Source organism: Barbus barbus, assembly GCF_936440315.1.
Source record: "Barbus barbus genome assembly, chromosome: 48".
Lineage (NCBI taxonomy): Eukaryota > Metazoa > Chordata > Actinopteri > Cypriniformes > Cyprinidae > Barbus > Barbus barbus.
Window position 1 is genome coordinate 22995742 of NC_136726.1, and position 23915 is coordinate 23019656.

The 23915-nt window shown below is 31.5% G+C and overlaps 1 protein-coding gene across 7 annotated transcripts in view; it reads left to right on the top strand.

Moving 5' to 3' along the window:
• The window catches only part of myo9ab (myosin IXAb), a 109809-nt gene that overhangs the window by 67297 nt on the left and 18597 nt on the right, over window positions 1–23915 (top strand). For all 7 annotated transcript variants that reach the window (XM_079412193.1, XM_079412197.1, XM_079412196.1 and 4 more), the window contains 17 exons: window positions 503–707; window positions 5045–5158; window positions 6156–6237; window positions 7324–7416; window positions 7499–7538; window positions 9255–9377; window positions 10292–10372; window positions 10450–10560; window positions 11137–11259; window positions 11751–11894; window positions 13340–13632; window positions 15882–16670; window positions 17097–17178; window positions 20066–20166; window positions 20373–20476; window positions 21675–21895; window positions 23757–23873. In XM_079412193.1, coding sequence (XP_079268319.1) covers window positions 503–707; window positions 5045–5158; window positions 6156–6237; window positions 7324–7416; window positions 7499–7538; window positions 9255–9377; window positions 10292–10372; window positions 10450–10560; window positions 11137–11259; window positions 11751–11894; window positions 13340–13632; window positions 15882–16670; window positions 17097–17178; window positions 20066–20166; window positions 20373–20476; window positions 21675–21895; window positions 23757–23873 — 2823 coding nt within the window. The remainder of the gene's footprint in view (window positions 1–502; window positions 708–5044; window positions 5159–6155; window positions 6238–7323; window positions 7417–7498; window positions 7539–9254; window positions 9378–10291; window positions 10373–10449; window positions 10561–11136; window positions 11260–11750; window positions 11895–13339; window positions 13633–15881; window positions 16671–17096; window positions 17179–20065; window positions 20167–20372; window positions 20477–21674; window positions 21896–23756; window positions 23874–23915) is intronic.

Below are 23915 nucleotides of genomic sequence, written 5' to 3' on the forward strand. Positions count from 1 at the left end.
TAGTTTTTGTTAATATTATGAATTAGATTTTATTTTAATATTTTCTGTTTTCATTTTAACTAGTTAAAGTTTTAGTAATGTTTTATTTTCTATATAATTTTATTTATATATGTCAGTTTTAGTTTTAGTTAAAATGAAAAGGACAAATATTTTATTTTATCTCAAGTGACAAAAAGCTAACCCTGGTTTGAAAGAGCATACTATTTTTACTAATATATATATATACACACACACACACACACACACACACACACACACACACACACACACACACACACACACACACACACACTCACTCACTCACTCACTCACTCACTCACTCACTCACTCACTCACTCACTCACTCTCTCACTCTCTCACTCTCTCACTCTCTCACTCTCTCACTCTCTCACTCACTCTCTCACACACACACACACACACACACACACACACACACACTCTCACACTCTCACACACACACAGTATGCATGTGCTGTCTATGACGTGTGGGTTGTGTCTGCAGGATTTCAGGGAGAAGAACACGGATCACATGCGTCCGGATATCGTGGCTCTGCTGAAGAGCAGCCGAAATGCTTTCATCTGCGGCCTGATGGGAATCGATCCGGTAGCCACCTTCCGCTGGGCCGTGATCCGCGCCTATTTCCGAGCACTCGTCGCCTTCAGGGAGGCTGGGAAACGCCACAAGGAGAAGACGACGAGGACCAGCGGTGAGAAACAGTGCCATTACAAACCAGGTCCTGTCCTGCAGCTGTGAGACTCAAACACTCTCAAACCTTTCTCACAAAGAATTAACTACCCATGATGCAACACTTCTCTTATTTATTGGTGCACATGCTCTCGTAATGTTAAAATATGCATCCATGAAGACATGCAAATTGGAAATAATGTGTTTAGATGCTGACACAGTTAGCATCCCTGTGATTTCATTCACAATGTTTAGTTTTAAATTAAATGTAATTTTAATGTAATGTTTTTGTTGTTGTTGTTATTTGCAAACAATGCCAATTAAAATATAAGATTATTATAAATAATAATAATACTTTTATAAACAGTACAATTATATAAATTGTAAATGATTAAAATTATTACAAATAATACAAAAATAAACATTTAAAAAAAAATCATTGTGTAATGTAATGTAAGTAAATTTACACAAACATTAATATATAATTTGCTTAACTTATATATATTTAAAATACATACTGTATTGTAAAGTTTATATTATACGGCATTTTCTGTGTTCATTTTATATACATTTATAAATAATGTTTATTTTTATGCTTAATTTTATATATACAATAAACAATCAAATATAACCACAGGTATTTACTGTTTATTATTTACTTTGTAAAATAAACATGAAAATATACATAAACATTTTCATGTACCTTATTTATTTATAATATACAAGTAAGCATTTTAAAATATAAATAATCACTTTTTTATTTGCACCTAATAATATAATATATAATAATATATAACCTAATATTATATGTTGCTGGTTTGTGGAGTTGACGTCAGATGTTGGCAGACACAGTTTATCACATGCATTTGTGAATATGTGCTTTGCTGTTTTATTAAAGTGTTTGTTGTTGTAGAATCACTCGACCAGCGAGAACAACAACTGCAGACGACGACACTAAAACATTCATGAGCGACACATTCACGGCTGATGCTCGCGCTTCACTGCGTTTGCTGACACTCTCTCTCTCTCCCGCTCTCTCTCTCTCACTCTCTCGCTTTGCATGCTGGGGGTTTGGGTTATGGGAGCAGCAAACGGGTGAAAAGAGCGATTTTGGTTTTTCTTCTATTTTTCCAGATTTTTTTGTTTTTTCTATTTATTTATTGTTGGCTTTCTTTTGCTTTGTGTATAAATTTGATTAACTTAAACTTGAGTATTTTTACGCTTCGGTTTTTCGGGAGTTTTCTGACTTCGTGGCGGAGGCCTGAGATGGAGGCTCACCTGAGTGGGGGTGTAGCCTCGCTCTCACTCCGCCATGGAGTCAGGTGTGTACCCGACGCGGATTCAAATGTAGAAGAAGTGCTTGTCGCTGTAGGTGAACAAATTGGATACGGGAATATAATTTCAGCGTCAAGGATGAACAAAGCAGTGGTGATTTTCCTTAAAGATGAAAGTTTGGTGAGTAAGCTAATTGAAACTGGCGTTTGGGTAAATGGAGCGTTTACTGTTGTGTCACCGCTTGTATCGCAATCTGTTAGAGTTACGATCTCTAATGTGCCCCCCTTTATATTAAACAGTGACATTGAAAAAGAATTGTTGAGGTTTGGAAAAATGGCCAGTGAAGTGAAAATGATCCCGTTGAGGTGCAGGAATGAAGCACTGAAACATGTGCTGTCGTTTCGGCGTCAGGTGTTTATGTTTCTTGATCAACAAACACTTGATATTTCTTTCCGAATCAAACATGAGGGTAAATCGTATATGATTTACGCGAGTACCGGAAATTTGAAATGTTACGAATGCGGGGACATTGGCCACAAAAAGGTCGCTTGCCCACATAACAAAACGCAGCCAGAAAATAATGTAAATGATAATGAAGTTATTTCTAGCGTACAGATTGGTGAAATGGTAGAGTCCAGTGAAGAACCAAATAAAACAACAGTTGATGGGAAAAACAAAGATGAAAATGTAGGTGAAGGGAGGAACAATCAAAACAGAAATTCAACTGGAAGTTTGGTTCGTGCTGAAAAGAGAGAAAATCCATGTGTAGATGGCAATGATGGCGATAATGAAGACGAAGAGAGTCTTCGGTCTAAGTTATCAAAGGTTGTCACAAATGATCCACAAACTACTGGACAGATTGGTTTGTCACAGTTAATTGATGCAGAGGAGCAAGATGACACGGAAGATGATGATAGGTTTTCAGTGACATCGGATATTCTTTCTCAGATTAGTGAAGACCAATTGTATACTGTTAATGATTTCCTGGATGCGACATTTGGGAAAACAATAGAGATAAGTGAATTTTTTCCTGATACAAAATTTTTTTTGCAATCAGTTTTGAAAATTCAACAGACAGCCACTTATGAGGAGTTGAGTATAAGGAAACGATTTAGATGAAAAAAATTGTAACTAAATTGAGAAGAAAAATGGCTCTTGAAAAAGGTATAACAACTCCTTAAGGATTAAATCACTTGTGGTGTTTTCTGTTTTTTTCTTTGCTAACCCTTCTTTTTTTCTTTCTTGATCTTTCTTTTTTTCTGATGGGAAGTATTAAGATAGGAACAATTAATATTAATGGAGGAAGGGATGGTAGAAGAAGAGCAGTGTTGAAAGAATATATTGAAAATAAGGATATGGATATAATTTTCTTACAAGAGACACATAGTGACATAGCTAATGAGATAGAATGGAAAAAGTGGTGGGGAGGCCATCTTTTCCTAAGTCATGGCACTAATACGACGGGTGGTGTTGCTATCTTGTTCTCGAAGAGAATTGACATAACTTTTGAATCAAGTGATGAGATAGAGAAGGGTAGAATTCTGGCTGTTCATGCTAAGTTGTTGGGATTTTCTTTTGTCTTTGTTAATGTCTATGCACCCAATAATGGTGCAGAAAGGATAAGGGTTTTTAAGAATTGTCAAAGTATAATGGGGAGTTATGATAAAAAGGCTTGTCTAGTTTTGGGTGGTGACTGGAATTGTACACCAGATTTCAAATTAGATAGAAATGGAGAAGAACCATGCCCTCTTTCTGCTACGTGTTTAAATGATATAATAAGAAATTTAGATTTATGTGATGTTTGGAGATTACAACATCCGGTAGAAAAGCAATATACCTGGTCCAAGTCTTCAAGTGACCACATTAGTTTTGCCAGGTTAGATCGCTTTTATATTAATAAAGAATGGTGTAATAGAATTTTGAAGGCTTGTATTTACCCCAGTGGTTTTTCAGATCATCATTTATGTATGGTTGTTTTTAATTTACAAAAGACAAGAGGTCATAGCTATTATTGGCATTTTAATGTAAAATTGTTGCAGGATGCCTTTTTTTGTGAAAAATTTCATCTATTTTGGGCAAAATGGAGAGAGCGAAAGACTGATTTTGATGATGTTGTGCATTGGTGGGATGTAGGAAAAGCGCACATCAGGATCTTTTGTCAAAATTATACAGCAAATGCAGGCTATTGTTTCAAAAAAACTGTTATGGAACTGGAAGATGAAATCAAATCAATTGAAAGAAGTCTATTTAACCAGAATGGTGAATCAACTGAAAGACTGAATGAAAAAAAGAAAGCCTTGTCCTCACTTTTTCATGAACGGGCTAAGGGAGCTTTGGTAAGAGCTCGTTTCCTCTCTCTGAGAGAGATGGATGCACCAAGTTCTTTCTTTTTTAGTTTTGAGAAACGGGAAGGAGCGCGGAAGTCAATGCTACATCTAAAGAAACCAGATGGAACTGTGACAACTAATCCTAAAGAAATGAGAACAATGGCTATTGATTTCTATACAGAACTTTTTTCGGATGTCCCATGTGACATTGGCTGTATGGAGGACCTTTTTAAAGATTTAGATTTAAGATTTAAGAGTTGACTGATACACAGAGGAATCAACTGGAGGCTGAAATGGACATTGATGAAGTAACAAAGGCTGTTAATCAGCTATCTAGTGGAGGAATTTGATGGCACCAGGAATTGATGGACTTCCAGCCGAATTTTATAAACAGTTTTGGGACTTATTAAAAGATGATTTGTTTGATGTTTTTAAATCATCTTATAAGAAAAAAGTTACCAACAAGCTGTAAAAGAGCCGTTTTGTCTTTGTTACCAAAGAAAGGTGATCTTGGTCTGTTAAAGAACTGGAGACCAGTGGCAATTTTGTGTACGGACTATAAAATCTTAGCGAAATGTCTTTCAAATTGATTGAAATTGTATTTAGAACATATAGTAAATGAGTATCAATCTTATTGTATTCCTAACAGAACCATAATGGACAACATTTTTCTTGTTCGTGATATCATTGATATTGCAAAAAAATTGTATTAGTCTTTAGTGAATAAAGAGTTGTTCAAGTCTCTCTCTCTCTCCAGGCTCTGATGGTCCGGTTCAGAATCAGAAAAGTGTGGACAGCTTCAGTTTTCTGCATCATCCTGTTCACCAGCGGAGCCTTGAGATCCTGCAGCGATGCAAAGATGACAAATACAGTAAGATGACAAAAATAACACACTTCAGCAGATCGACAGTCATCCAAAACTGTTATTAAGGGTTACTAAAACCAAAACCATTTTTGTTACTTGAAATAAAATAAATATTAACTGAAAAAAAATTCAAATTATTTTCATTTAATTAAAAAAAAATTTAATTATTATTTAAAAAATTTAATAATACGTTTGCGGTTCTCTGATGTCGATTAATGGTCAAATGCAGGCAAACTAAAATTTTACCACAATGTTAAAAAACAAAACATGGTAAAGTCACTGTAACGTAGTTTACTGACTTTATGAAACTACAGCATGAAAAAATATAATGCTCAGTAATAATAATCAATTCAGTAAAGATTAATTTGTCAATGTATTTATCAAAATAATATCTTAATTTATTAAAATATTTATATCTATAAAAATGACTAAAATATAGCTAACATTAAAATGGAAAATATAAAAGATGTAATATAATTTTTTTAAACTAATAAAAATGACAGAAAACAACAAAATTACTGAAACTTTAACATTATGACATTATGATGAAAACAGAAAATATAAAAAACAATTTACCTAAAAATGCAATGAAGTTACTAAAACTTAAACTGATGTTATAACGAAAACAGAAAATATAAATAATAATAATAATATTAATAATAAAACACAACAAAATTGCTAAAACTTTGACATTATAATGAAAATATATATATAAAAAAATACTAAACTATAGATTTAAACATAAAAAAATATATATATAAAAATAAAAACATTTTCACTTGGATCACACAGCAAATGAATCTCCAACAATAAAAATGACGACAAGATCTCCCCTAAAATCCATCAGAACGATCCGACATGAAGTGTTTTTGGTATCGTTCTGTTATGAGGTTATTAATTTGGTCTGATGGGAGTTTTCATCTTCCTCCTCGTGTAGTTTGGATCATGGGTGACTGGTTTATATGAAATATTTATATATATATAAATATTCTCTGTCTGTCAGATTCGTGCATCAGCCGGAGGAGCCCACGCACTCCTCTATCAGACCTGCAGGGAGCAAACACGCTCCGAGAGAAAATGAGCAGGTACATTCATCTCCAGCTGCTTCAGTCATTTAACCACACGTCCACATGTTCACCATCTCTGAGGTCAGCTAATGGTCACATGACATACAGCAAAACAAACAAAACAACAGCATTTGTGACCAAATCTTAGTTTACCACACAAAACAGGGTATAGTCATGGCAGCATGTAAACATACACAAGTGTTCAATAATTATTTTGTAATTTATAAGAAAGTAATTAATCATTTAACTACAATAAATATTAATTCATTCATTTTTAAAAATAATTATTTAAATAGCTTTATAAATAACTAAATTGTATTATTAATTTTACTAATGAATTTTGTTATAGCAGGTAAACAAATACAACACCACAATTTGTGATTGTTTTATAGATAAAAATTTCACCACAATTTAAAATGTATTAATTAAATTAAAATACATGTAAAAATATGAATTTATTAAAATTATTTATAAAAAATTCAATATTAATGGATAATTTTTTTTAATAAATAAATGTAAAAATACATAAAATTAAGTTTTAAAATATCCCCAAAATTTTTTAAATGTATTAACTAATTATAATTATAGCAGAAAAACAATTAAAACACTGAAATTTGTGATTGTGGCATTGTAGATAAAATTGTAGATTTTACCACAGTTTAAAAACAAAACATGGTAAAATCACTAATGCACAACTTTAAGTGGCTAATTGATTTTATGAAATGACATCAGGAAATATGTTAATGTTAAATATTTATTAATAATTCAATAGTTTATTAAAAATATTTATTTAAAAAAATAATTATTCAAAATATGCATTTTAAAATATCTAAATTAACTATTTAAATATGTATAATTCATTTTTAAATGTAGAAAATAATTTTATTTATATAATAAAATATGTAATATTTATTAAGTATTTTATTTGCTATTTTTGCTATTTATTTTATTGAAATAAATCAATATTTATTGATATGCTTTAATTACTAGGCTTTCGTCAGCTTTGCGAACTCCCTGCAGTTCCCTCACAAACCCTCTGGTTCCCTCACTGGTGGTTTGATGTGTTATTGGTTTAAGTGAATGTGTGTCTCCCGTCTGTCTCAGGAGGAGCGAGCGCGTCTCGTCTCACGAGGAGGAGGGGATCTTCATCAACTCGGTGAATAATAAGCTGCTGGAGCGAGCGCAAGGCATCCTGATGTGAGTCTGAACACCAGCCGCACAATTCAGCTCTGATTCTGACTCGGTCTCATTCTGTCTCAAACTTTCTCTGTTTCTGAAGGAGAAACAAGAACTACAAGACCAAGCCCGGCCTCCCGAAGGTAAACGTCCCGCGGGACACACATGCATTTTAATTCAGTGACTTTAGCATGTTACAACAACTGTGCAATATTTTTTAAATGTGCATTTAAAAAATGTGCAACTTACTCTAGAAATATATAAATATGCATATTCAAAAATGTTTGAAAAATTAAACGGTTACACTTTTTTTTGAAGGTGTCCTTGTTACAGTGTAATTATACATTTAAGTAGTGACTAATATTAATTATTAACTACATGTACTTACTGTATGGTTAGGATTAGGGTTTGGTTTAGGGTTACTTGCATGTAGTTATGCATAATTAATAGTAATTATAATAGTAAGTACATGTACATGTTACCAAATAAAAAAATATATATTCAATAATTATTAAAAAATGTATACATGCAGTGTATGCAATAGTTGTTTAAAATTGACATGCTTTTTAAAAATGTGACTTGTGTAATCATTTTTAAATGAATACAGATTATTTTAAAAGTATATAAATCAAACATTTATGCATAAATTAAAAAAATATATTTTAAATGTATACAAATAACTTCAAATAGTATATGTACATTTTATATAAGTAAAATCTTATTTTGAAATGCAAAATTTTGAAAAAATTATATTATATTTAAAATATATATTCTTTTGAAATGAATGCAATAATTGTTTTTTATATATATGCTTTTTAAAAATGTGGTGTAATCCCTTTGAAATGTATACTAGTGATTTTAAAAATGTATAACTTTAACAGTTTATAATTATTAAAATGTATATGTGATGCAATCTGGGAAAACCTGTCGGACGTTTTCAGGAAATTAAAAAAAAATCGGTTGAATGTCAATTTTTGGTCAAAATTGGGTTTTCATTAAATTATTATTCTATAACATCTTGTCTATCGTCTCTGAAAATATCCAGGCAAAATCACCTGTTTAGTGCAGAAAAATAGTGATTTATTATGAGCAAGCAGAAAAGACTGTCTTTCTCTAGTTTGATAACACAGATGCTTTCCCTTATCACTACAATGGCACTTCACCTATCAAAATAAACCATGTATCGTGTATAATAAAGGTGTATAAATGCATTTTCCACTAGTCCTGTGTGAACTACAGCATGCCAAGTTCAGGGTAACATTAGCTAGTCTGCTTCTCGTTCTTAAAGGGACCAGCACCATTTTCATATTAAATGAAATGCATTATGGATTATTTTCATTTAGTTCAAACGGTGACAGCGTAAATAAAAACTACCAGTTAGAGTTCTGAACTGTGTCTGGTTATGTTTTATAAATCCAGTCAACAGGACAAGAATTGGAGATAGCTGATGTTTTATGAACAGATGCACTTAATGTTCAAATGTTTGCATGTGTTATGTGTTCCTTGGGGTCATGTACAGTGACTAAAATAAGTCTTTTACCATAGTAAAGTGACTTGACTGTTTCTCTCTTAAAGACTCTCTCTTTAAACCAGTTTTTCTCAAAAGTCTGTTCCTGAAAGTCATAGCTATCAGCAAACTTCAGATAACCATAACTTTTGTTACGTTCAAGCTATGGACAAAATAAAAACAGTTTTTATATACCATAATAGGTCAAATTTCACTATGTGGTGGGTTTTCCTAGATTGCATCACATTTTATACATTTATAAAAGAAGGGCATTATGATGTAAGATTGTCAATATGTAGATGCAGCATGGCAGTGTTTGGTGTGAAAGAGCTGAAATGATGTGTGTCTGCAGCACCTGCTGGATGTGAAATCGCTGAAGTATCTGAGCTGCCTGACGCTCCACGACCGAATCACCAAATCACTGCTGCATCTGCACAAGAAGAAGAAACCGCCCAGCATCAGCGCACAGTTCAACGTGAGCAAAACACACGCGTCTCTCAACAAACTGATGGCTGTTTAAAAATATTAACATTTGACATGTCAAATATAAAACATGTACATATATATATATATTCCTTCAAAATGTTCTTTCACAATGATTCTTTATAAAAAAAAAATTTTTTTTTTAAATATATACAGTAATGACAAAATGATGTACATTTTAAAAAATATATTTAAAAAAATTAATGTATGAAATATAAAAATATGTAAAAAATATATTAAAAAGAATATACCTTTTTGAAATAAAAAAATATTATGCATTGGAAAAATACATCAACTATTTTCAAAATACATATTTTTCAAAATATATAATTAAAAAATATATATTTAAATTAAGACAATACACATTCTTTTGAAATGTATTCAACACTTCTTTAAAAATATATAATTAAAACTTACTTAAAAACTTTCATGTATAAAATATATACATTTTAAAATATAAAGTAATCTAAAATATACATCCGTTTGAAATGTGTGCAGTTGTTAAAAATATATACAAAATGCTATTTAAAAATATTTTTAAATGCATGAAATATACAATTTAATTATTTAAAAAATTTACATTATCTTTGAAATGTATACAATAACTGTTTTTAAAAATTATATGTGTTTTAGAAATATACAAAGTATTTAAAAATGTGTGGAATAAAAAATACCTACATAAAAAAAAAATATATATATATATGTATATGTGTATATATGTGTGTGTATGTATATATATATATATATTGTGTAATTATTTAAAAAATTTATTCTTTTGAAATGTATACAATAATTGTTTAGAAATTATATACGTTTTAAAAATGCAAAAGTTACTTAAATTGTACTTTTTACAAAATGCATAACATGTAAATATTTGAAAGGAGAGCTGAAATGTGTGTGATGCAGGTGTCTCTGAATAAGCTGATGGAGACTCTGGGACAGTCGGAGCCGTACTTCGTGAAATGCATCCGCTCGAATGCAGAAAAGGTACGTAATGAGTCGCGGTTCTGTTACTGCGTCACTGGATTTAGACGGTCGGTTTGATCCGCGGCTTTCTTTGGTAGCTTCCTCTGCGTTTCAACGACGCGCTGGTGTTGAGACAGTTACGCTACACCGGCATGCTGGAGACGGTCAGGATACGCCGCTCCGGATACAGCGTCAAGTACAGCTTCCAGGTGACAGACACTTCTCAATATAATAATAACTATAATACTACAGATACAATTACTTCAAGTAAATTAAGGATTACCTTTGGGATAATAATACACTTGTATAAAGTTATATAAAAACCAAACTGTTGTAAAATTAAAACAAACACAAACATTCGGAAAAATCAATCAATCGTAGGGCCCTTTTATTGTAAAAATTGTAATAGTATATTAAATTGTGAAAGTTTTGTGATTTCAGTTAATTAGAAAAAATTTAGTCATCAAAAAGCATAATTAAACCGTTAAAACAGAATCCCCAAAAAAACATTTTGGGGGGAAAAAAACTTTTTTTTGTTATTTAATAGGGCCCTAAAAATATTATTTTTGTAAAACGTTCAGCAAATTGTTGTTAAATTGTGTATTTTTATGATTTAAATTAATTAGACATGGTTTTTGATGACTAAAATTTAACTTAAGAATAAAAATAAATAAATTAACAGATAAATTAAAAAGGAAAAAAAAACATTTAGAAAAAAATGAGACTGATTTCATTAGAAACTCTCACACATGAGCCACTTTCCTGATTTCCTGGTGTGTCTTCAGGATTTTGCCCATCATTTCCGTGTGCTGTTACCTGCGGGCTTTCACGCCTCTCAGACGGGAATCAGACAGTTCCTGCAGAGCGTCGACCTCGAGCCCAACGGACATCAAGTGGGCAGAAGCACGGTAACGTCAGCACACACACATGCACCCACACACTCACACACACACACACACACACACACACACTCACACACACACTCACACACACATGTTGGTTTTGCTATACTTGAGAGGACTCTCCATAGGCGTAATGGTTTTTATACTGAACAAACTGTGTGTGCTATTGCCCTACACTAACCCTACACCTAAACTTAGCCCTCACAGGAGACTTTTTGCATTTTACATTTTAAGATAAACTTCATTTAGTATTTTTAATAATTTATTTTCCTTGTGAGGACCGGCCAAATGTCCTCACAAAGTCAAAAATCTCAGGCTTTACTATCCTTGTGAGGACATCTGGTCCTCACAAGTATAGCTAAACACGTACACACTCACACTCACACACACTCTCACACACACTCACACACTCTCACACACACACACACACACACGCACACTCTCACACACACACACACACAGGTGTCCCGTGATGCTGAGCGCTGTGTGTGTGTCAGGTGTTCCTGCGGGAGCGGCAGCGTCTGCAGGAGCAGCTTCATCAGGAGGTGCTGAGGAGGATCGTGTGTCTGCAGAGGAGCTTCAGGACGCAGCAGGAGAGGAGACGCTTCTGCAGACAGAGACGAGCCGCTCGACTCATACAGGTACACACTGCATTCCACTCTCATTTTACCTGCGTTTGTCTCAGCAGCTTCATTTGATGTGGTATTTATTAATATTATTAATGTGGTATAAATTGAAAGTTGTGCATGGGAGGATGTGCATCACTGAGATTTTACTACAAAAAAACCCAAAAAACCTTAACGTCACTGACAGCTGTGATTGGCTTATTGATTGTATTAAATGGTGGCATGCGTAAGTACACTAAAGTTTAGAAAAAGTGTGTTTATAAAATAATTATATGAATTTAACAATACATAAAGTATATATATATATATATATATATATATATATATATATATATATATATATATATATATATATATATATATATATATATATAATTGTATACAATGGTATATGATTATTTAAATTATATTTCAAGATTTTTTATTCGTCACATACACAATTATACAGAGTATAACCAGCAGTGAAATGTAAGTTTTTTTTTTTTTTTTTTTTTTTTTTTTTTTTTTTTTTTATATAATAATTATTTAAAATATTTTTTTAAATATAGGATATAATAAAACACACACACAATAATTTTATTATTTTATATAGGATATAAAATAATAAAATATAAAAAAAATATATATGCATTTTAAAAATGCACAAATTAAGTAAAAAATATGCACATCCTGTAAAAATGTGTGCAATAATTATTTAAAAAAATATATACTCTAAAAAATTACAATAAAGTAGTAAAATTAATTTACAACAAAATAATTCACAATAACGAAAATGCAGAATTAAAAACATACAATAAATCAGTGAAATAACATTTATTATAACAAAACAAAAATTGCACATTTTAAATATACACTTTTCTGGTAAAGAAAAAAAACTAGGGCTGGTAAGCGATTAAAATTACATGATGTGACGATTAATTCATCTAATTAATCGCACATCAAATTTAGCTGAGAAAGTACTCCCAAAAGATCATTTAAAGTCATTGTTGTGTAAAGCATCAAACAGACATTACAAAAAGTAGCTTCAGCAAGAAATATTTTGTTTAATAAAATGTATTACATATACTCTTTTGGACCATGAGGGTGAGTAAATGATGACACAATTGTCATTTTTGGGTGGATTAACTATACCTTTAATAATTTATTTGATTAATTTTATTATTATTACTATGGAAATATGAAATTATTTCTTTAATGAAATGATACTCTAGGCAACGTCGATCCTGGAGTGCCGGTGTCCTGCAGAGTTTAGCTCCAACCCTAATCAAACACACCTGAACAAGCTAATCAAGCTCTACTAGGGCTACAGGCGTTAATAATTTTAACACTTTTTTTTTCATTAATTAATCTAATTGACGCGTTAAATTCCCAACCCTAAAAATATATAACATAAATACAAACTAGTGTGCAGTATGCAGTGTGTAGTGCACAGTAGTCAGTGTTGTGTGTGTGTGTTTCAGCGCTGGTGGAGGGCCTGTCTGGCTCGCGCTGATGCGGAGCTCCAGCAGGGGGCGGCGCTGCATCTGCAGGCGGCCTGGAGAGGCTTCAGAGAGCGCCGGCTGTTCCTGCGGCGGAGGAGAGCGGCGCTGATCATCCAGATGCGCTGGAGGAGAGTCCTGCAGACGCGACACTCGGCCGCGTGCCTCATACAGGCCGTCTGGAGGAGCCTCAGACAGAGACGCAGATTCCTGCAGCAGCGCCGCGCCGCCGTCACGCTCCAGGCCGCCTGCAGGGGGCAGCGCGAGCGCCTCAGGTCAGTACTCTCACACCAGGGCCTTTCAAAGAGACTGCATTGCATTAAAGGGACACATTTGTGTCAGTTCATGCTTTCCCTGGGAATTAAACCTGTGAACTTGAACCTAACCTTGAATAAGTGTCTGCTCGTAATTATTAAACGGATTAATCTATGATAAACGGACGTCTTAAGCTTATTTATGAGAGAGATGTCTCTCATAGGTGTAGGATGAGGTGAAGTCATTTTTTTCAGATTTGAAATAGATTTAGATATATTTTAATGTTTTTTTCCTTTTAGATTTTCAGCAAAAAAATATGAATTTTTATTTTTATTCAATTGTTGATCAATGATTTATAATAAGGGATGTTTATGAATCAATTATGGACAAATCAAACATATTTATGTGCTATTAGTCAGTTAGATTTATAAAAATTTAGATTGTGTAATGTATTTTTTTTATATTTTATTTAATTTCCTTTAGTATTTTAGTATTATTATTTTATATTTTTAGCATAAAAATGATCTAATTGTTATACTTTATTTGAGTGTTTATTTTATTTATATTTATCTATTTTTCCCCACTTGATTAATGAGCAATTAGTCAATGTTATATTAAAAATGTAAATTATATATGTCTCCCATAGGTAGTCTTTTTTTTTTTTTTTTTTTTTTTTCAGGTTTGAAAAATATTTCCTTTTAAAAAATGTTTTGTTTTATTTTAAATTTAAATGTGATTTATTTATTTTTGTTTTATTGTCTTTTTAGATTTTTAGCATAAATATTATAATTGATATACTATATTATTATTATTATTATTATTATTATTATTATTATTTGTTTATCTATTTTTTTCCACTTGATTAAATTGCATGTTATTGTAATCATTTATAATAAGGGATGTTAATGAATCAGTTATGATAAATGGACAAATTAAACATTTATGAGCTTTTAGTCTTTTTTATACATAGATTATATATGTAGATGTATTTTTTTAAATATTTGTAAATAATTAAACATTTACTTTAAATATTAATTTTAGCATAAAAAATAATGCTATACTTTATTTTTTAAATATATTTTATTTAATTTCCTTTAAAAAAATGGTATTTTATTATTTTTATTTTAGAGTTTTAGCATTAAAATAATCAAATCGTTATACTTTATTTTAGTTTTATTTATCTATTTTGATTAATGAGCTATTAGTCAATGTTTTATTAAAAATGTAATTTATATATGTAGATGTCACTCATAGGTCTAGGATGAGATGAAGAGTCATTTATTGAAATATTTAATTTAATTTCCTTTTTAAAATAGCATTTGATATTTTTTGTATTAAAAATATATTTAATAAAATACAAAAATTAAAACAAATATTTTATGCATGTATGAATCTCATTGGTCCAAAATCTCTCTCCACATCTTTTAAACACCAGCTATGTTCTGATTGGCTAGTGATGTTGCGTTGACTAATCTGATTGGACAGTCGACGTTTCGTCTGTTTGTTCCACTTTTGTGATTTCCTATTGGAACTATTTTGGTTGCTAAAGCAAAAATAAACATAAGAGGTGTCCATAAAGCGTCTTAGTATTTGCTTGATTTCTTTTTTTAATTAATTAAAGAAAAACACATAAGGCACAATACAAGTATTAAACTGTTCTAGAATTAAGAAAGTGTGGGGAAAAAACACAAATAAGCAAGCATGATAAATGCCCACATACCCATGAACATAGTCACAATAATATAAGCATTAGTGCTGTCAAACGATTAATCGCATCCTAAATAAAAGTTTTTGTTTGCAAAATAAATGTATTTAATGTCATTTTATTTTTATATGCTAAATATATATATACACACATAATAAATATACACAGAACACACACATATTATGCAAACAAAAACATTTTTGGATGCGATTATTTGCGATTTAATCGCACTAATAGGCATACAAATAAACATCTAAATATGCAAGAAGAAGGAGAAAAATAAAATACAAATAATAGAATAAAAAATAAATAAAATATTTACTTGATTTAAATAAATATACATAGAACACACACATTATGCAAATAAAAACTTATTTTGGATACAATTCTTTTAATCATTTGACAGCACTAATAAGCATACAAATAAACATCTAAATAGGCAAGAAGCAAAAGGAGAAAAAATAAATAAATTAATTAAAAAATATATTTTCTTGATTTATGGAACATCTAGTTTATGTCCTTATTGGATGAAAGTGTCATAAATGTATGTTGTATTTTCCCAAGGTGCCGCATTCTTCGAGAGCAGCATCGTGGAGAGAGAAGCCTCTGTGAAAACACTGTGAGCAAAAGTTTACACGCCCAACAAAACCCAACCGAAGCCCAAGAGGAGAAACGAGAAACTCAATCCGCCGAACCTCCCAAAAGCGTAGACGACAGCACGCTGAAGAGCCGCTCCAAACGCGAAAGCAGGAGGCAACGGGAGCTCCAGCAAGCCAGCTTCAGTTTAGAGCTGCTCAAAGTGCGCTCCGGTTCAGTGGACGACGCTCAGATCCCTCTTCCCTCGGATAGCCACGAAAGCTTCGAGCTCCTCGGCTTTCCCGACGAGGAACCGGCGGCGTCCGAACTCCATCCTCAGTCTGAACCCGAGCCGATGGAGGAGAACCAGAGCAGTCTGGCGTCCTTCAAACCTCACTTCTACATCGCAGATGAGGACAGCAGCCCGGTCAAGCAAGCTCGGGAGAAGGAGTCGGTTGTGGTTATAATCCGCATGCAGAAGGAGATCCCTGTGGATCAAAGCAGCCTGGAAGCTCTGCAGAAACTCGAGACGATGGACGCCGAGGAGATTCACAGAGAAATCGACTACAGGCCGAATGGATTATCTTCTCCAGATCATCCTGAGCCTCAAACCATCACGTCGCCGTCTTCCAAACCCCTCCAGCTGGACTTGAGGGACTCGGTTCGTGAAGTGGCTTCAGAGCCCAAGAAGGAGGTTCAGAAGAAGTTGGTTGCTCAGAGCATCAGCATGAAGGAGAAAGCCTTGTCTCCCAAACGCAGCCGACTGACCTTCTCCAAGTGAGTTCACGTCAAGATTAGTGATGTACCGACTCACTCAACTCACGATTTTTATACAGTGATTATACAGTAAATGAAAAGTTGTCCTTTTATTAGGCTATTGCTGCACGCTTCTTTGTGAAATTGAAATTTCTATTGTTGCAAAGCACAGCATTCCAGCTTATATTATAATATTCATATCAAATTCTCAATGAGTCTAAACTAGAGTGCGCAATCTCCCGATAAACTACATTATTGGGAAATATGTCTTGCCGAGATTCACACAAACATAATCTGTTATGACTGACATGAAAGGTTAGTTAATAGCTTCTGATGTGTAACATTCTATTAGATCCAGCACGGGTCACATTTGTGCACACTTTAGCATCTGATGCAATGACTAGGTGTTTTTTGGTTGTGATCGTGTGGGTCTGCTGTGTTTTTCAGGTCGGATAAAGACCTGGTGAATCAGGAGCGATCCCTGGCGATCCAAAGAGAGGCGGGATTCAGATCGTTTAAAAACAGAGAGGTGAGGGACTTCATTTGTTCAGAATTTTTAATCTTTATTTTTTTTTTCCTCAATTTTGAAATACTTTCTTTCAAAATGTATATTTGTAATTAGTTTTTTGTATTATTTCAAAAAATGTTTTTAGTATAAAAACAGTATTTTTAATACTTTAATTACTATAAGTATTGTTATTATAGTTATACTTTAATAACTATACTACTTTAATTACTATACTATATATATTTATTTTTATTTATAACAAATGTTATCTATATTACTGTGTATCTAAATATTATATATATTATTTAAAAATAGTTTTTAGTATAAAAACACAATTTTTCTAATACTTTAATTACTATAGTTATAGTAGTTATACTTAATTACAGTTCTATAATTTTTTATTTGTTACATTTTTATTTATATTTTTATTTATAAATATTATATATAATATTATATTCTAATTATATATATATATATATATATATATATATATATATATATTACTGTATGTCTATTATATTATTTATTATTATTTCAAAATAGTTTAATACATTAATTGCTACTTTACTGTACTATAATTTTATTTGTATTGATATTACATTTTTGTATTTTATTTATTATTTATAATATACTTTATCTATATTATTGTATATTTAAATATTATATAATACTTTAGTAATTAGTATAATTATTATAGTTATACTGTAATAACTATATTACTTGAATTAATATACTATGATTTTATTTTAATTTATAATACATTACATTTGCTATTGAATATTTTGTTTGTAATATTTTATGTATATTTCTGTATATATAAACATATGTATATGTATCTATATATCTATATATATGTGTGTGTGTGTGTGTGTGTGTTTAGTATAAATCCAGTATTTTTAATACTTTTACTATGAGTAGTATAGTTATATACAGGAGTTATGATAGTTATACTTTAAAAAATATTTTTTTATTTTATTTATAAAACATTTTCTATATCACTGTAGATTATTTATGTAATGTTATATCTATATGAAATATTTTAATGATATTTTTAGTATAAAATAATATAAATATGCATATAATATTTGAGAGTGACTATGATCATTTGTTTTAAGCATGAAAGGTTTTTCCAGCTCAGTTGAATGAAATCAAACTGCATGTATGCATATATAGCTGAGATGAGTTTGGACTCTCTCCGGAGCTCGTGTCTGTCAGTAGTTTTGACGTCATCACTGTGAACGATCAGCGACTCCCAGACGGTAAAACTGAGCCCCAACGCAGCTCTGCACACTGATCCAACCACAGAAGATGCATTCTGATCAATGACAGCATCCAGAGGCCTTTTTAAAAGACTAGTTTAGCCAAAATGTAGAATTCTGTCATTAAATCGCCCTCGTGTCGTTCCAAACCCGTATGACGTTCATTTTGAAATCAGTGACCTGTAATAAACAATAAACACCATCTCATTTTTTGTTCAGTGGGTTATTCAGGGCATCTAAAATCAAATTTAAGACCTTTATAAGTCTATGGTAACACCCCAAACCATTAAAAAAACTATGTAAAAACAACTGTAACAATTGTTTGAACAACTCTACTGTTCTAATGACACAAGCTTTGACAAAAACAAAGTTTTATAAAATTATAAACTTCACTTTTCAGCCTTTTAAACCATTTTTTTAATTTAAAAAACATATACTTTAAAAAATAAATAAATAAAATGTAGATACTTTTAAGGACCCGTCGGTAGTTTTAGTTAATAAAAAATAAAACAATAAAAAAATTATTACTTCAAATAAATTTTAATTGAGAGAAAATAAATAATAATAAAAAAAAAAAAAAAAAAAAAATATATATATATATATATATATATATATATATATATATATATATATATATATATATATATATATATATATATATATATATATATATATATTTTTCACTAAAATTGAAAGAAAAAATTATGAAATTTAAAAAGTAATTGAATTATCAAAGGACCCGTGGGGGAAAAAAATATTCTACAAAAAACAAAAAAATCACTAAAATCAAAAAGAAAACAAAGTTATTAAAAAAATATTAAACCTGTGGGGCCTCTGGTTATTATAGTAAACTAAAACAATAAAAAATAGTTTCTTAAAAAAACGTTAAGTTTAAATAAAGATCAAATGAAATATACAAAACGGGAAGTTTTATTTAATGTAAAATCACTCAAATTAAAATTTAAAAATAAAATAAAAAAACTCATTAAAATAACAATAAAGTGTTACTTAAAATAAACATGAACTGAAATTAAATAAAATATTTAAATAAATTAAAATATAAAAATTCACAATTTTTAAAGCATGACAAAACTATGAAAGCAGGAAAAAAAGTCAAAGGGATTTGAAACGACTTAAGGGGGATAAACGATGACAGAATTTGGTGTAAACCAGCTTTTTAATGTTTGGTCAGTGTGCAGAAGCCCTCCTAACACCTCTTGACTGACCGTGGACCATAACCAGATCTGGCAACTTTTCTAGGTAGGACTAATCAAATAGAAGACTAATAACCCTGAAGCTGCCGTGTCTCGATTAACCCGAATCTGAAGACGATGGTCTTTTCAAGAGTTTGGGGTTGAATGCAAGGCTTGAGTTGCAGCCGCTGATGAATATGGAGTTTGCAAGTCAAGATGCATGCGACTACCATTAACACGGATTTCTCCATTACTTACTCATTCTCTTACCTTAAATACTCTCTCTCTCTCTCATATACTGTCCCTCATTCACTTGGGTTTGGTGTCATTAGTTGTTTTTTCTTCAGAGCTTTTTGTGAAACACCCATCAAACCAGATCTGATAACTGTTCAATCTGGTCTGATGATCACTAAACATTACATACCGTCTGATTCTGGATTTGTTTCCCATCTCAAGTCATCTCAGAAAGAGCAGAAGAGGATCCAGAAGACCATGTCGTCAGGTGACCTTGGGAAAATGGACTCGTTCCGGAAGTCAATCTTGCAAACCGACAGCAGGTCAGATGGGATTCATTCCTTCTAGCTGATGAAAACAAATCTGACTGCATAATATATAGAAATAAAATTTATATTGTTCAATTGGCATATCCCACAGTCAGGCTGCGATGTTAAAAATGTTTGTTTGAAAAGAAAGAAATTAAGCTAAACCCTTATATCTGGTTTTGTGGTCCAGGGTCACATATAATCTTTTAATCCATTTTTAGGGTCAGAGGCAAAATGCGGTTCTGGAGTAAGAGCAAACATGGAGATAAAAAGACGTCCACCAGGGAGCGCTCCGCAGACTCAGGGGTCAACAACAGGAGGAACGGTGTGTGAATTTTCTCTCATTTTTTCCTCATCTCCACATGAGCCCTGTCCAGTGTTGCCAACTTGGCAATTTCGTTGCTAAATTCAGCAACTTTTCAGACTACCCTAGCAACGTTTTTTCCAAAAGCACCTAGCAACAAATTGAGCTATTTTAGAAATTTGGAACTTTTTATAAGTCACTCAAATGATAAAAAAAGGCACACATTTTCCATTTAAATTATACAAAAAGGGGAAAGCAAAGATGCCTAGCAGTACACACATCATGTGAATTAAGCTAGCTGCTATTTGCAATTGTTTAATGATAATAATAATACATTTAATAATTGTTAATTTATGAAACACTTTGTTAGAAGCTTGTACTTGCGATTGTTGATTAGTAAGTACACTGTAATAAAAATATCTAGAAAAATTGAAAAGGTACTAGTAATTTTCCTGGACATTATCCATTATCCGTTGTAACCCCAAAACACAATGCATAATTAAAAATGCAGGTAAAAAACTAGTGGAAAAATCAATACAGTAAATTCCTTCATATTAACATAGTAGATTTTGCTCTATTTTACTGACTTTTCTTAGTGTATACTAACTAGTAATACACTGCTTAAAAGTATAATTGTTCAGAATGTGTAGCTAATAAAAAAAACTTAAATTAATCTATCAAAAATGCGTACGTTTTCAAAAATTACACGTTTTTAAAAAGTTATTTACTAGTGCTGTCAAACGATTAATCGCGATAAACGTTTTTGTTTACGTAATATATGTGTGTTCTGTGTATATATATATATAAATACAAACGCATGCATTTATATATTTAAGAAAAATATGCTATGTTTATATATTAAATATAAATATATACATGTAAATATTTTCAAAATATATACTGTATGTGTGTGTATTTATATATACATAATAAATAAACAAACCAAAAACTTTTATTTGGGATGCGATTAATCACGATTAATCGTTTGACAGCGCTATTATTTATATTTTAATGTTATATTATGCATTATTTTACGAACAAATCTAAATTAACATATATATTTTTTGCTGAGATTTGATGTTGTGACACAATTTTGCGTCATGATTATGTAATGAAGTCATCGCGCAGAGACATCACAACGTCGTTTTGCTACAAATCAAGTTCCCCTGAAAATGAGTTTGTAACACTGGCCCTGTCTACTATGGTTTCTCTCTCGCAGACTCTTCTCCGGGAAGCCCTGAGCAGGCCGGACTGTCGGAGTGCGGACGCGACAGCAAGGAGAACCGTGAGCCGATGATGGGCATGATGTCGATGAAGAGGAGACGCAGTGTGAAGATCAGTAGCATCTCTCTGGAATCGTCCACCTGGCAGAACGACTCGCTGCACATCCTCACCAGCACCGCAGACTATCGCAGCATGAACGACTTCCTCATGAAGAAGGTGTGTGCTTTTTCTCCTTTATTTGTTTATATCAAAGACTTTAGGTTTAGTCAAGCAAACTAAACATGTTCAGACTAGAATCGTTCATGAAACCATTCTTGTGTAATCTGTTGCATTCAGTATAGATAAATGTTGGTGTTTTTGTTACAATTTGTTAAAATTGTTTTACGCAACACTTTTATATTATGTAGAATGTTTTTGAGCAACTGTAGAATCGTCACTATAATTAAGAATAGTTTTACTAATGAATTTCTATGTAAAGTATGAATACTTTTGTGACAATTTTCGAAAGAATAGTTTTATGCAACAGTTGACATTAGAATATTTTTGCACAGCTGTAGAGTTGTCACCATATTTTACTTAATAGATTTTCTGCTAAATCCTTTGTAAATCCTTATAGGGTATAAAAATAAAATTTTTATGCAACAATTCACACTAGAATGTTTTTGTAAATTGAATGTAGCTCAAATAGTAGAGCATGGCGCTAGCAACGCCAAGGTATTTCCATTCCCAGGCAAAGCAAGAGCTGATAAAAATGTAAAAACTCGAATGCAATGTAAGTCGCTTTGGATAAAAGTGTCTGCTAAATGTAACATTTTTTTGAACGAATACTTTTATTCAACAATTTATATAAGAATGTTTTGTTACAATGTTTTTGTGCAACTTTAGAATTGTCACTATAATTTACTTAAGAATAGTTTCACAAATTAATTTCTGTGTAAATCTAACTAGTCGCATTAATTTTAAATATGAATGGTTTTATGTGACTGCTTACGAAATAATAATTTTACGCAACAATTTGTGTTTTTGTGCGACTATAATTGTAACTACAGTTTACGTAATAGTTTTGAGAATTAATTTCTGTGTAAATTGTTCGTAAAGTCGTTTTTGAGTGAACTGTTGCATTACATGTGACAATTTACGAAAGAATGTTTTACCTAATAATTTAAGTAAAAATGGTAGACTGTAGAATTGTCACCAGAATGATTTTACGAATGATTACCTGTATAAATGTTTAAAACCATTCTTTTGTAAACTGAATTGTTTACACTGTGATCTTCCATATCCAATTTTGATTAGAATTGTTTTATGTGACAATTTGAGTAAGAAAACTTAACAAAAGCTTATACAAGAATGGTTTGGTGCAACTAGTGTTGTTGCAATAATTTACATAAGAATATTTTTACAAACAAATATCTTTGCCAGTTGTTCATTACCCTGAGACAAATTACGTAAGGATGCTTTTTATGACAATTTTTGCAAGAACAGTTTTTCTCAGCATTTTTTATGAAAGAATGGTTTTGTGCAACTAGTATTGTCACCATAATCGATGTAACGATATTCTTACAAGCAAATATCTTTCTGCAAATTGTTCTTGTGTAGCACGTCACATTCTATTTACGCAAGAATGGTTTTGCAAAACTTATGTAAGAACAGTTTTACGCAACAATTTTTAAGAAATGTGACTATTATCGGCACAATTTAAGTAGGAATATTTAAAAAAACGTATCTGCAAATTGCTCGTAAAACCATTCTTGTGTAACCCGTCACGTTCAATTTATGTATGACTAGAATTTTTGCAATTTTTTATATCGTGTAAATTATTCGTTAAACATTTCTTGCATAAAAGTGTCACTTTCTTGTTTGCACAAGAAAGGTTTTATGCAATTTATGTAAGAATTGTCACAATTCAGTTGTTAAAAAACCATTATGTACAATTTACAGAGAAGTTTGTTCTGCTCTTGCTTGAAAGCACAATTTTGCTAAATGATTCACACGGTAAAATGTGTTTAATGGAGGTTTAATTCAAAATCGTCATATTAGCCAATATATTAAACATCTCTTATCTGACATTTTGTAGATCAGCGATCTAGAACCTGAAGACAGTCAGAAGGACACTCCTGTGGATGTGGTTTTCAAGAAGGCCCTGAAAGAGTTTCGCCTCAACATCTTCAACTCGTACTCTACTGCTCTGGCCGTGAGTTTCTCAAATCCAAAATTTTACAGTTTTTCAAAGCAA